The 14779-nt window shown below is 35.2% G+C and overlaps 1 protein-coding gene across 1 annotated transcript in view; it reads right to left on the reverse strand.

The window, feature by feature from the left end:
• Positions 1-2899: 2899 nt before the first annotated feature.
• Positions 2900-14779, reverse strand: part of LOC133196160 (uncharacterized) — a 22353-nt gene continuing 10473 nt past the window's right edge. Inside the window, exons 9-17 of the mRNA XM_061332089.1 lie at positions 11311-11596; positions 9757-9870; positions 9204-9407; positions 7080-7264; positions 6348-6491; positions 4581-4751; positions 4120-4290; positions 3835-3911; positions 2900-3304 (exon numbers count right to left, since the gene is read on the reverse strand). Of these exons, the coding sequence (XP_061188073.1) occupies positions 3060-3304; positions 3835-3911; positions 4120-4290; positions 4581-4751; positions 6348-6491; positions 7080-7264; positions 9204-9407; positions 9757-9870; positions 11311-11596 (1597 nt within the window). The 3' untranslated portion in view covers positions 2900-3059. The remainder of the gene's footprint in view (positions 3305-3834; positions 3912-4119; positions 4291-4580; positions 4752-6347; positions 6492-7079; positions 7265-9203; positions 9408-9756; positions 9871-11310; positions 11597-14779) is intronic.

Consider the following 14779-nt stretch of genomic DNA (forward strand, 5'->3'; position numbering starts at 1 on the left):
TCCCAAAAGTTTTCATAGATCATACTAGTTAATATAGGAGGTATATAATGATTAATGAATGCCTTATTATTATAGTAACGTGATTGGAAGAGCCCTATCACGTCTCGTTGACAGATGGGGATCACTAACAAGAGGCCCAAGGGCCTTAACGGTCACCTGAGTATAATACAACAATTTAGAAGTTAAATACACTGATAGATGAAGCATTGTTGCCCTAGCCCCTCCCCCCCCCCCCCTCCCCTCCTCAAGAACCCCCAAAACTGAGGCCATGTATTTAAAAATTTTGGAAGAGGCATCCTTGTCTATCATAATCATGCACTTAGTTTGTTTAAATAATCTCCAGTAGCAGAGAAGAAGTTTTTCAAAGAATCAATGCATTTTCACTATATAATCAATAGAGCCCCGCCCTAACACCAGAACCCCTGACCCTGGGGCCATGAAATTCACAATTTTTGAAAAGGCATCCCTATGCATTTAAATAGTCTCCAGTAGCAGAGAAGAAGATTTTCAAAGAATCAATGCATTTTCACTATATAATCAATACAGCCCCATCCTAACACCAGAACCCCGACCCTGGGGCCATGAAATTCACAATTTTTGAAAAGGCATCCTTATGCATCATAACCATCCACTTAGTTTGTTTAAATAATACCCAGGAGCAGAGAAGAAGATTTTCAAAAAATTAAAGCATTTTCACTATATAATCAATAGAGCTCCGCCCTAACACCAGAACCCCTGACCCAGGGGCCATGGCTTTCACAATTCTGGAAGAGGCCCACCTCCTCATCATAACTACGTACTTAGTTACTTTATTAAATACCAAGGAGCAAAGAAGAAGATTTTTAAAGAATTAATGCTTTTTCACTATATAATTTATAGAGCCCCGCCCTAACACCAGAACCCCTGACCCTGGGGCCATGAATTTCACAATTCTGGAAGAGGCCCACCTCCTCATCATAACTACGTACTTAGTTACTTTATTAAATACCCAGGAGCAGAGAAGAAGATTTTCAAAGAATTAATGCATTTTCACTATATAATCAATACAGCCCCGCCCTAACACCAGAACCCCTGACCCTGGGGCCATGAATTTCACAATTTTGGAAGAGGCACTCTTGCTCATCATAACTATGTACTTAGTTTGTTTAAATAATACCCAGGAGCAGAGAAGAAGATTTTCAAAAAATTAAAGCATTTTCACTATATAATCAATAGAGCTCCGCCCTAACACCAGAACCCCTGACCCAGGGGCCATGGCTTTCACAATTCTGGAAGAGGCCCACCTCCTCATCATAACTACGTACTTAGTTACTTTATTAAATACCCAGGAGCAAAGAAGAAGATTTTCAAAGAATTAATGCTTTTTCACTATATAATCAATACAGCCCCGCCCTAACACCAGAACCCCTGACCCTGGGGCCATGAATTTCACAATTTTGGAAGAGGCACTCTTGCTCATCATAACTATGTACTTAGTAACTTTATTTAATACCCAGGAGCAGAGAAGAAGATTTTCAAAGAATTTATGCACTTTCACTATATGATCTATATAGCCCCACCCTGGGGCCAGAACCCCTGACCCTGGGGCCATGAATTTCACAATTTTGGAAGAGGCACTCTTTCTCATCATAACTATGTACTTAGTTCCTTTATTTAATACCCAGGAGCAGAGAAGAAGATTTTCAAAGAATTAATGCATTTTCACTATATAATCAATACAGCCCCGCCCTAACACCAGAACCCCTGACCCTGGGACCATGAATTTCACAATTTTGGAAGAGGCACTCTTGCTCATCATAACTATGTACTTAGTAACTTTATTTAATACCCAGGAGCAGAGAAGAAGATTTTCAAAGAATTTATGCACTTTCACTATATGATCTATATAGCCCCACCCTGGGGCCAGAACCCCTGACCCTGGGGCCATGAATTTCACAATTTTGGTAGAGGGCTCAATGCTTATTACAATGATGCCAACAGTTTGACTGCTTCATGTCCGGGAGTAAAGAAGAAGATTTTTAAAGATTGCATTATTTTTGGTGGTTTTAGCCCCACCCCTCAGGCCCCGGGGGGGCAGGGACCATGAAATTCACAATTTTTGTTCCCCTTCACCCATAGATGCTATATACCAAATTTGGTTGAAATTGGTTGAGCGGTTCTAGAGAAGAAGTTAAAAATGTTCAAAAGTTAACGCACGACGGACGACGCACGACGACGGACAAAAACAGATAGCAATAGGTCACCTGAGTGACTCAGGTGACCTAAAAATATAAACCTCCACTTGATAAGTAAACATTCCTATAAGTCATTTTTAATGGCCCAGCAATTCTCAAACACATTTTTACTATTCTTAATTACCTCCCCTTTAAAAGGAGCATGCCTTTATAAACTGAATAAATTTGAAACCCTTTTATCAAGGGATGCTTTGTGCCAAGTTCTACTGAAAGAGGTTTGATTCTGGAGAAGTCAAGAATGTGAAAAGTTAACAAACTGGCTGTGTGACAGACAACAGATAAGCTTTGATCAGTAAGGCTTGTTTTAGACATAAGCCTAAAATTGTGTTACAAAAATAAATTAAACTGGTAGAAAAAAATATATATCACAGGCAGTGATTTTTGGGACAATATTTTGAGATTTCTATATGAAATATTATCTAAAAACTAGAGCTTCTCAACACACAGTTACATGCTAAAATACTGTATTGGTGGAATTTTTAAGGAGATGCAAATATAGTAATTTGTTCTTCAAAATCGATGTATGATTTTAGTGAAAATCAATTTTAGTGATGCTTAGGAATAAAACAGTAACCTTCCATGTTGAATGAATTGCTGGCAATATTCAAGTTTAGTTATCTCAACCCCCTCACTAATAATCAATAATGCCAAAATTAAGTCCTTGCTAAAATTTTTGTTTAAAGGGTATACAGTATACTACGAAAACTGTTCAACTTCATTGCAGTCCTCCGATTTCTATGGTTTTTATAGTGATGTTTTCAGCAGTCAGAAACATTGTCAGAGAAAAGGCTACAGGACCAGTAGTTCTATGAAGGCACTTAATTTTCAATGATGATAGTCATTCAAGTGAATTCCCACAATTCCATTGTGTCCATCCCTCATGTACAGGTGCAACCCTCCACTCCCTCCCTTAGGGTCTCCTGGAAGGTGGGTGTGGCAGAAGGATCTCGGTCCAGGGCCTAGACAGGGAAGTACCCCCAACAGTTTTCCGTCAAAGTTGTAGTGACAGAGATGTTCTATACAGGCCTCAGACAGGGCACTGTGCTGGGTGAAGGTTACAAGAAATCCCTCTGTAAGTAAGACAAAATAGACAGGATGGTCAAGATTTCACTAGAGGAACAATGCTTTTCATAAAATTTCACCCAGGTTTTAACATAACTTCCAGATCAAAGGTCTGAAACTTCTGACTTGGGAGCACATGCAGGTTCCATTTTGTTGAGCAGATGCTTTATTTGTCTAATCAAAGAATTTGATTCTGTGTGTTATGTCCATGGACAAAACACTTTATGATATTTGTCTATTTAAATGTAAAAAGGTACTTTTTTTTTTGGGGGGGGGGGGGATTAAACCTTTTATGTACAGTTGTTCTATCCAGAACTAAAAGTAGTCTATGAGTCTCCTTCTTTAGCACTGAAGACATCAGGAATGCCAGAGCCTTATTGTCCTAGTCCAAGTAAGGTTTCTCTTTTTCACTCCTTGGCTTACTTACCTTTATTTTTCTGAGCATTAGAAGCATATGTAAACAGTGTTGTGATAATTAGTATCAGGATTTGGACTAATGAATTAAGACACAAAGGAATTACTCTGTAACAGTACTGACCTGTCTTACTGATATAATAGGCCTCCACTGGATAACCTGCCAGGGTCAAGGTCAGGAAAACAGTGACCTCTGTGCACCTAGCAGAAAGGAGAAATCATGTCAACACAATCCACAAAGTATATTGAAAAAAAATTTAGTACAAGTAATGATGGAAATTTGGCTTTATTGGATTCTCAGGGTCTTTCTGTTACAGTAGTGGTTACTGCTTTTAGAATAGATACAAATGTATAGAAATAAATATTGATAGATCTCAATAAATATAAAAATCTTTGATGAAATGCCTACTTTGACATATCTATGGGTACTTCAAGACACACTATGGTTCTGTCTAATGCTGCTATACACCACAGATAAGTCCTACTGTCTCTGGTGACTGTCTGTGTAGATAACACCTGAACAGTTTTAAAGCTCTGTTCTATCTCTTGTCTGTTTTCTCCTATCCTCAGCTTTACATCACTACAACATAAAACAAGTTCTGTTTACAGCGACACAAGAAATAAAACCAAAACTCCAACAGTTAAAAGAGTCTTTAAAATCAATCTTAAAACTGTGACATGTTATTCTTTTAACATGAAGAGAAGCTTACAACAAATACCTATATCTGCAAGTCAGCTGGAGTATAATGAGCAATTTCTGTACCTTGAAAATCTAAACAGTTTAACCTTTTACTAATGTACAAGGCTAAGAACATTTACAAATGGATCATCATGTTAGATGTGTATAATCAAAAGTATTTTAATGTTTACCTCTGACAGGATTTTGTGATATTAATGTTGAGAATTCGAAGCTGATGAACTGCGACAAACTGTGTCTTGTTGTCCATCAAAACGATCAGAATGTCCCCAAAGGCTGCTACTGATGTGGCCTCCCTTATGTTGGGACTGTAGAATTCTTCTCCATTTCTGAAGCACCACAGTCTGCAAAGTAAAAAAAACAAATTTGTGATTTAGACAGTCTTCCTGACTCATTTTGCTCTTCCTCTCAAAAAGGGATTAATCAAACAAACAACAAAAGGGGGAGAAGCTGACATTTGTAAGGCTAGAGACAAAAGACAAACATAAATCAGAAATGATCACAGAGTCTTTGGATCAGGCAAGGATAAAATAATCATCAATAGTGAAATGCCCAGTTATATAAGTTGAAATTAAGTATACTTTAATTCTTGTTGAAAACCATTCTGACCTTTTTCTTAATTTTATGTTCACAAATCATTACCTCAACTTATTAACTTTATTGAGAAACATCTAACCTTTGCTAATTACATGTACCTTCTTTAAAAAAAAACATAGGTAATCAAACATTACTAAGCTCACCTCAGCGAATGTTATCTATAAGTAACGCAAATTTCACATCATGTTTTTTTTTCTTTTGGTGTGCATCCCGAAAACAATATCCATGCAAGTTTAAACTCCCAACGTCAAGGTAAACAAATCAAAATTGTTGTTACCCAAGTGAAGGTCTTGTCACAAGGAAAACATCTGTGAAATATGAAAGCCCTAGCACCAACTGTTCAAAAGTTATGGCTAGGTTTAAAGATTTTCAAAAGTAGGTCAATATCAAAGGTCAAAGGGTAAATGCTGTTGGTACCCAGTGGAAGAACTTGTCACAAGGAATACACCTGTGAAATATGAAAGCCCTAGCACCAACTGTTCAAAAATTATGGCCAAGGTTAAAGTCAAAGTAAATCAAACTCAAAAGTCAAGGTCAAAGGGTAAATGTTGTTGTTACCCAAGAAAAGGACTTGTCATAAGGAATATATCTGTGAAATCTGAAAGCCCTAGCACTAACTGTTCAAAAGTTATGCCTAAGGTTAAAGTTTTTCAGAAGTAGGTAAAACTCCAAGGTCAATGTCAAAGGGTAAAAATTGTTGGTACCCAGTGGAAGGATTTGTCACAAGGAATACACCTGTGAAATATGATAGCCCTAGCACCAACTGTTCAAAAATTATAGCCAAGGTTAAAGTCTTTCAAAAGTAGATCAAACTCAAAGGTCAAGGTCAAATGGTAAATTTTGTTGATACCCAAGGGAAGGACTTGTCACAAGGAATACATCTCTGAAATATGAAAACCCTAGTACATGTACCAACCGTTCAAAAGTTATGGCAATGGTCAAAGTTTTTCTAAAGTGGATCAAACTCCAAGGTCAAGGTCAAAAGGTAAAAAATATTTGTACCCAAGGAAAGGTCTTATAACAAGGAATACACATGTGAAGTATGAAAGCCCTAGCACCAACTTTTCTAAAGTTATGGTTAAGGTTAAAGTGTGGTAAAATTTTGTAAAAGTGGGTCAAACTTCAAGGTCAAGAGGTCAAATATGTTGGTACCCTAGAAAGGTCTTGTCACAAGGAATATACATGTGAAATATGAAAGCCATAGGTCTAACCAATCGATTACAGGGGCATGAAAACAGAGTGTGTTGTTTTCCTGCACATAATAAAATGAATACTTTGTTCTCAAACAGGTCCTAGAAAATGATGACTGGTAGAGGAGCAAATAAAGAATTCTGATTTTTTACCTTTTCTCATAGTTGATAGCTATAAGTTGGTCTTTGACTATCAGTGGGTAAATCTGCCTCTTGTAAATACTTCTCTGTAGCAGATCTTCCAGTCCTACTACAGTTTTAACCAAGGAGCCATCTTGATCATAAATTTCAATTAACCTTAAATCATAATGTACAATATCATCTGAGAAAATAAGAAATGAATGGCACATTTCAATTCTTAAACAAAAAAGAGAAGCTTTACCGGTAATCAAGACTGCAGCTGTACAAGTTTGTGCTTAAACTAGTTTGTGAAAAGGGGTGCACTTTGGCTTAAAATACATTTGACAGCTTTTTGAAAATCTGTTTGACTTCATGAAATGAATTACATTGTAAACTACATTTTTCATAATAAATCAAATGGAAGGGGTTATAAAAAATAATATAGAAATAATTAATAGAAATTATTAAAGATTGTTCTAATGTAAACAACAGTTGTTACAGTAACACAGTTTCCTAAATTTTGATATTATGTATCTTGACTTTTTTGGCATTTTGTACAATGTTTCACTGAAACAGGACAAAAATTATAAGTAAAGGTGCATTTAAAAAAAGGTATTTTAATTTACACACAGACAGATCATGGGAACTTTATTAATGCATACAACTTACTTCTACATATCATGGTATTCGAAATATTCATGTTTGTGATATCTAAATCAACTGATCTTAAAAAAACTTCCTAAATAAAAAAATATGCTCTCTTACCTGCGTGAACGACGAAAGTGAATGACTTCTGCGTTGCTGATTCTGTATCCCTGATACAACTGACATGGCCGTATATTGAAAGAATTCTCTTGACTGCTACTGTAATGTATGAAATCTTTGGACCATTTCCCTATGTAGTGGATTTTCATTTTCAAAAATGTCTCTTCTGAAGAACAGTTTGCTATCTGAAACAGGGAGTAATTTCTTTAACATATTCAAATTTATTCTTTAATTTGTGAATTTTAATACAGTTAGGACATTGTTTTGAATAAACCTATGCTTGGTGAAAATCTATGAAAAATATGATTGCTTATTAAAGACACAGGAAATTTCTATGGTTGCAAAGAGTAATTAAGTTCACTTTATGCATGAAATGGCCCTGTCCATATACAGTAACTATTAACTGACTGTCACCCTACCTTCAATTTAAAACATAACTGTTGAGACTTAGTGATTTACTATAATAATTTATGTTCCTGCTGTCCAAGAAGCTCTGTCAAAGGATTCAGATCCTAAGTGAGCCTTGCTCTAAGACCTTCAACCTCTAACTGACTCCCAACTTTGATCATGAGATTTGGTGATCTTCAACCAATAAAAATAAAGTCAAACCTTGTTATCTCAAACTCAGTGGAACCGAGAAAAAACTTCGAGATATCCAAGGATTCGAGAAATCCAGGGTAAAATACTTAAAGAATAAGGGGTTGGTACTTCCAAATCAATTTGACAATCCATGGTAAACGAGATACCAGTGTTTGAGATACCAAAGCTCAACTGTAATATTAGCTAAGCTGTGAACTGACTATGAAAGATGTGCCATAAAAGATGATTGCATAACATTTACAATACATAAGGTTCCCTCCTGTGGATAAGGTTACAATTATACTCTGTTTTCATATTCAAAACATCTTTATTCAAATTTGAAATAAACCCATGGAAATTTACAAGATGTTAATTTTGGCCAACGCTGCCAAGCCCAGAGTGAGTATCAGCAGTAATCATCCAAGTGTGAACCCATTTCCAAACCTATATGTTATGTCATTATATTATTGATAATAAGCAACAGGAAATCATGAACAATGATGGATCCATTTTGGCATTTTCAAAATGTTAGAACCTTGAAGACTTTGAATTACCTGGTGTGTCTACATACTACTGAAACTTGAGGGATCATCTTTTTTCAGTTAAAATCTTGAAAAATGTCTTTTATTGTTCAAACCTCAGTTGAAGGTCAAAGTCATGTACAGTGTATCTTTGATTTTGTTTTTTTTTTTAATATAGATATAATGCCCCCCCCCCCCACCCTTAATTTATAAGCTTATGCGTGTTCCACATAAAATGTTAATAAAAAATGAGCAATTATTCTTATTTTTCTTATCACCTTCTACCAAGCTAGGAAAATAAGCATATATAATAGCAGATACATGCTAGGTCATAAGAAAAAATTACAAAACATGTTGTAAAATTATATTTAAAGTGTGAAAACCACAAGAGCTAATACTTTGCAATGTTACTTACTAAGCAATAAAATCTATTGTTAACTTAATTCTGTACTGCACTAGAACAGAAAAATTTCATGAAAATCAAAACTTGCTAATATCAAAGGTCTTATCTTTGATGCTTTAAAAGATCTAAGAGCATGCGTGGATCTAGAGGGTAGTCGGGGGTCCAGACACACCCCTGGAATTTGTGATTTTTTTTAATGTACATACAGTAGTAAAGTAACTAAAAAATATGACCTTTGAACCCCCCCCCCCCCCCTGAAAAATGTGGACCCCTGTTAAGTTGGTAAGAAGCATCATATATATGAAGGTTAAGAAGTGAAGGATCAAATTTTTTTTTTGACTGGTGTGGATTCCATTCCCACCCCCACCCACGGAAAAAAATTCTTGGATCTGCACCAGAGTGTATACTGACGGTATGGCATATGACGAGGGTACTTGGTATAGACCTAAGGATTTCTAAAGTCTTTAAAATATTTTTCGGTTCATGCAAAAAAGTAATAAATATTCATCATCCTTAATATTCACTCCAAAATAAAAAGTGACGAAAAAGATGCCACAAAAGAGATTCAGGAGTGTCATTTTCCAGCCCACTTTGCAGGTTCAGAAAGTACCAACTCACCACAAGAAAGTTGGACATGATTATAGATGGCTCACAATGGTCAAATATCATTGCTACTGCCTTCCCAAACATGAGAGGTTCTGCCACCAGGTTAAATGCATACTTTCTTCCTTCCACAATCGTATTCTCTTTTTTCTCCCATTCCTTGCCCGTTTTTGATTGGTTTTTTGAATATATAGGTTTGTATTGCACACGATTTGAAATAGTCTGAAAGAAAAAAATATATATACACTGTATTTAAAGAGGGGATTCTTGTCAGGTTTCTTACTTCTCAAAATATTCAAATTATATCTGCATAATTGTCCTTTATACTGACACTAAATTCTTAGGATAATATTTTTCCTTCCTTCTTAAACCTGTACATCTTAACATTGAAATGGTAGGGGTACTCTGTTTTTAAAATCTAGCAGGGACTATATTTTTTTACAAAGAAAAGTTCAACTAGGGTAATGCAAAATGAAGCATTAACACTAAACAACAAGATTTCATTCAAATGAACACAGTCTCTGAAGTATTACATTGATGATGAATATTTGACTCTTAAATTGCTGCTTACTAGTGCTTTCGACCCCAGTCCTTTATTGTGTAATGTCTGCAGTACATCCAGAGCAACCTGACGCTGAGATTCTTCTTTAAAATCGATTACATTTTTCAGCTCCTCTTCCTCTTTCTATAAAAAACCCCTCACTTATTACAATGATTTTTATACAACAAAAGTTGAGGAAATTCTTTGTGTACCCTAGTTATTTACTTTCACTGAATATTTTCTCTTTAATTATTCATGAGAACTAATTGCTTTTTATCCGAGCAATATATACAATTTATTTTTCTTATTTTTTAAAGCTATCTTGTATAATATATCTCTGTAACATTTTATTACAATAATTTCACCCACTTTACATGAATAATTTATTAAGATATAAATACCTCATACATGTATAAATAAAAATGTCTTTGAAATGGGTGTAACCATTGCAGAAACCAATTACATGCATGTGAACTATGTCATTTTCATGCAATAATTTGTAAACATTCATTCCTGTTTCAACAAAGAAAGCATTTTATTGTTTAAGAGGGCTGGGTGGACTACATACAGATTTTTTGCTCAAATAATCACATTTTTTCAGGTGGATCTGTTGGGTAATTTGTTGACCACAAAGCCCTTTCTTCTTAAATAACTTCAGTAGGAAATGTTTGCAGTATTATCCCTTTAATTATTACATTTGTATTTTTTAGCTTTTCCATTTGAGCTGCAATACGTTATAGTGAAGTCTTGGGGATCTTCAAAATTACTTCACTATATCGTTATCGTAATTCGTTATATCCGTATAATAAATTTGTTAAAGTATATATAGCGAATTAGAAAAATAGATTTTTTTCCATCAAGTATAAGTACCAAATGTATTTTGGGAAGTATTTAATACAAAAGTTACCTTGGTGTTCAAATATTTTTGAATGAATTGAATTTCAAATTTAAAATACTTGAAGTCAAATGCTGACTGACTTTTTTCATACTAATTGTTAGGCCATTATTTACACACTGAATTGTTGACAGATTTTCTGTTATTTCCCAATCATGACAAGGAGCACACGGCGGGTGTGACCAGTCGGCAGGGGATGCTCACCCCTCCATAGCACCTGGTCCCACCTCTGATGTCTTAGAGGTCCGTGTTTGCTCTGCTCCTATTATGTAATGTTTAATGGACATTTGAGCTCAAATACTGTTCGTTATCTCCACATATTTCATTGTATAAATAGTGTCAGTTCAATATTTTAAAAATTGAGATCTTTGAAAATTAGCTATAAAATATGTAAATTTCATTATCTATAACCTCTAGGGGACACAAAATCAGTTCGCTATATCCATAAATTCTCTATATCCGAGTTCGTTATATCCATAAAAATTTACAATGAATTGTTAAGAATTTTGCCAGCTGGGATTCTGAAAAAATTTGCTTTAACTGTAAATTCGCTATGTGTTTGTAATAAACGAGTTTACTGTACCAAAGAAATATTATTTAAATTTTTTTCCCATTTTGACAGATTCTGTCAAAATTTAGAAAAAATAGAGAACTGCAGAATTGACCTTTTATGTGAAACTATATTTTACCTGATAGATTAAATCTGCCAATTTGGTCATCAGATTGACCTTGACCTCTCTACCATTAGGCCCACGCCAGATCAGATGACAGACATTATGGCTGAAGTCATTGAATTTATAGAGATTAAAATTTGTCTGTGATGTCATCAATAAATGAACACTGACTCCATCCTCATCATGATAAACCTCCAGAGGTGTGGGTATGGGGAGCCTCCAAGGATCTGAAACTGAGGAATCCCCCGACTTCATGACTCCCCTCCATGGTTCTGTCCCATTGTTGTTGTATGTGATCTTCCTGAAAAGGGGAAAAAAGTCCAAGAAATTTGGATGTTCAAATCAGTTTAACAATAAAATGCTTTGTCTGCTATTACAGGAATTAAGCTGTTGCAGAAAAAAATTGACAAGGGTTGTGTAATTTTTTTCTGCAATAGCTGCAACTGTTAATTCCAAAGAAAAACATTTTATTGTTTCTATTTATGTCTTTATAAATAATCATATAAAGTATCATTTTAAGTAGTTAAAAGATCTCTCATTGATATGTACACCACTGTATGTTTCATTTGAAAAGCACACTGAATAATAAATCTAAACAGGTGGCTTGAAAAAGCAGTTCTAAGCTGCATTTACTGATTGATGAAAGAAGTGGATTTCATAAGCAAACAAGAGGCCCATGGGCCACATCGCTCACCTGAGCACATTGGCTAGACACAAATCAATTTAGTATTGAAAAGATTACCGGATTGGAGGGGGGGGGGGGGGGAATTTTAAACTACATGATGATGCTTCCATGTCAATATAACAAATGGATTTGTTGTACTTGAGAAGATTTTAAAAAAATTTTCCCATATATTCCTTTGTAAAAATTTGATCCCCCATTGTGGCTCCTCCCTATCCCAGAGGTCATCATTTGAACAAACTTGAATCTACACTTCCCAAGGATGCTTCCATATCAATATGACTAAACATAGCTTTCCTGTTCTTGAGAAGATATATTTTTTCTATGTGTTCTTATGTAAAACTTTCAATCCCCATTGGGCCCCACCCTACCCCTGGGGGTTATCATTTGAACAAAAATTGAATTTACACTACCTGAGGATGCTTCCATATCAAAATGACTAAACCTGATTTTCATTTCTTGAGAAGAGGATATTTTCCTATATGTTCCTATGTATAATTTTTGATCCCCCATTGTGGCCCATCTCTATCCCTGGGGGTCATCATTTTAACAAACTTGAATCTACACTACCTGAGGATGCTTCCATATCAAAATGACTAATCATGGCTTTGCAGTTCTTCATCAGAAGATACCTTCCTATATATTTCTATTTCAGACATTGATCCTACATTGTGGCCCCGCCCTACCCCAGGGGATCATGATTTGAACAAACTTGAATCTACACTACCTGAGAATACTTTCACATAAATATGATCAATCAGGGCTTTGCTGTTCCTGAGAAGAAGATTTTTAAAGATTTCTCCTATATATTTATATTTAAAACTTTGATCCTCCATTGTGGCCCCGCCCTATCCCCGGGGGTCATGATTTGAACAAACTTGAATCTACACTACCTGAGGATGCTTCCTTATAAATATGACTCATCATGGCTTTGCTGTTCTTGAGAAGAAGATTTTTGAAGGTTTTTCCCATATTTTTTTATGTAAAACTTTGATCCTCCATTGTGGCCCCACCCTACCCCCGGGGGTCATGATTTGAACAAACTTGAATCTACACTACTTGAGGATGCTTCCATATAAATATGACTCATCATGGCTTTGCTGTTCTTGAGAAGAAGATTTTTAAAGGTTTTTCCTATATATTTCTATGTAAAACTTTGATCCTCCATTGTGGCCCCACCCTATCCCGGGGGTCATGATTTGGACAAATTTGAATCTACACTACCTGAGGATGCTTCCATATAAATATGACCAATTAGGGCTTTGCTGTTCTTGAGAAGAAGATTTTTAAAGGTTTTTTCCTATATATTTCTATGTAAAACTTTGATCCTCCATTGTGTCCCCGCCCTACCCCTGGGGGTCATGACTTGAACAAATTTGAATCAACACTACCTGAGGATGCTTCTACATGAGTTTCATCTTCCCTGGCTTTGTAGTTCTTGAGAAGAAGATTTTTAGAAGAATTTTTAGTTAATTTTTAACTAATTCTTTATTATCTCCCCTTGAAAGAGGGTGTGGCCCTTCATTTGAACAAACTTGAATCCCCTTCACCCAAGAATACTTTGTGGCAAGTTTGGTTGAAATTGGCCCAGTGGTTCTTGAGAAGAAGTTGAAAATGTGAAAAGTTACAGACGGATGGACAGACAGACAGACGGACTACAGACAAAATGTGATCAGAAAAGCTCACTTGAGCCTTCGGCTCAGGTGAGCTAAAAAGGTCCTTGTCACGTTAAAACAGGGAGTCACTGAACGCAGGTAATATATATTTTTCAGGAGGAAATTTAGTGGTCGCATATTACAGGTAGTCGCTTAAAGCAATATGAGCTGCATTTTTGAGAATTTTATTTTGCTGTTAAAATGTATTATTATGATAAATTTTTATGTAATTTAAACCTTTTTGATCAATTACACAGAAATAAATTGTTTCAGAATAAACGATTCTGTACAATCAAATATATAGTATTATATAAGAAATCAATATTGTACAGAATGACAATAATGTAATTTTGCTTCAATCAAAGCTTATAAATAAGTTCTTCCATCACAAATATGAATGACAGAAGTTTATAAACGTTCTTTTTTCTGTCATTGAAAAAGTTAATTACAATTTTGTAATAAAAATTTCTGACATCAAAGTTGCAGCTCATATTGCTTTAATAAAGGTGGTCACTTTGACTGGTTTGACTGTAATTGAATCTTATTAGCTTATATTCTAATCAGAAAGAAATTAAAGAAGAAGCTACATATTCAAAATAAATTTCTGTGTTCTAGAATTTGCATCAACACTGTTTACTGGACTCAGTAAATGGTATATACACCTGGGCCTCAGTATTTCAGAAAATTATATCTCAAATGCCATGGATATGGCAAAGTGAGTTTTAAGTCCCAAAAGTAGTCCAAGCATGAAGTCTAAGCACATTTGCTGTTTTTAAATTATGTTCTTGAAAATAAGATCTTCAATCCACAGATACCTCTTAAGTTTTTTCTAAGCCAATCAAGTTCAAGATAACAAGGTTTGACTGTAGTTTTATGTACCTGAATGCAGTCTTCATTTGTAAGAAGTTTAATACATAACAGAGACTATTACTATGAAAATTAACTAGAGGTACTATTTAAGCAATCACATAAAATGATACCCCCCACCCCCTTCCCACTGCATTTTTTAAAAGGGCCAATTCAAATTTTGGCCATAAACAATCTTTGTACCAAGTACAAGCTTCTAATGATTCTACATTACCAAATTATAGCCCTTACAAGAATTTTATACCTTTCCTGCCTGTGACCTTGAACTTGCAAGAATAAC

Source organism: Saccostrea echinata, unplaced genomic scaffold, assembly GCF_033153115.1.
Source record: "Saccostrea echinata isolate AGI-Se365-2 ecotype Australia unplaced genomic scaffold, CSIRO_AGI_Sech_v1 ptg000030l, whole genome shotgun sequence".
Lineage (NCBI taxonomy): Eukaryota > Metazoa > Mollusca > Bivalvia > Ostreida > Ostreidae > Saccostrea > Saccostrea echinata.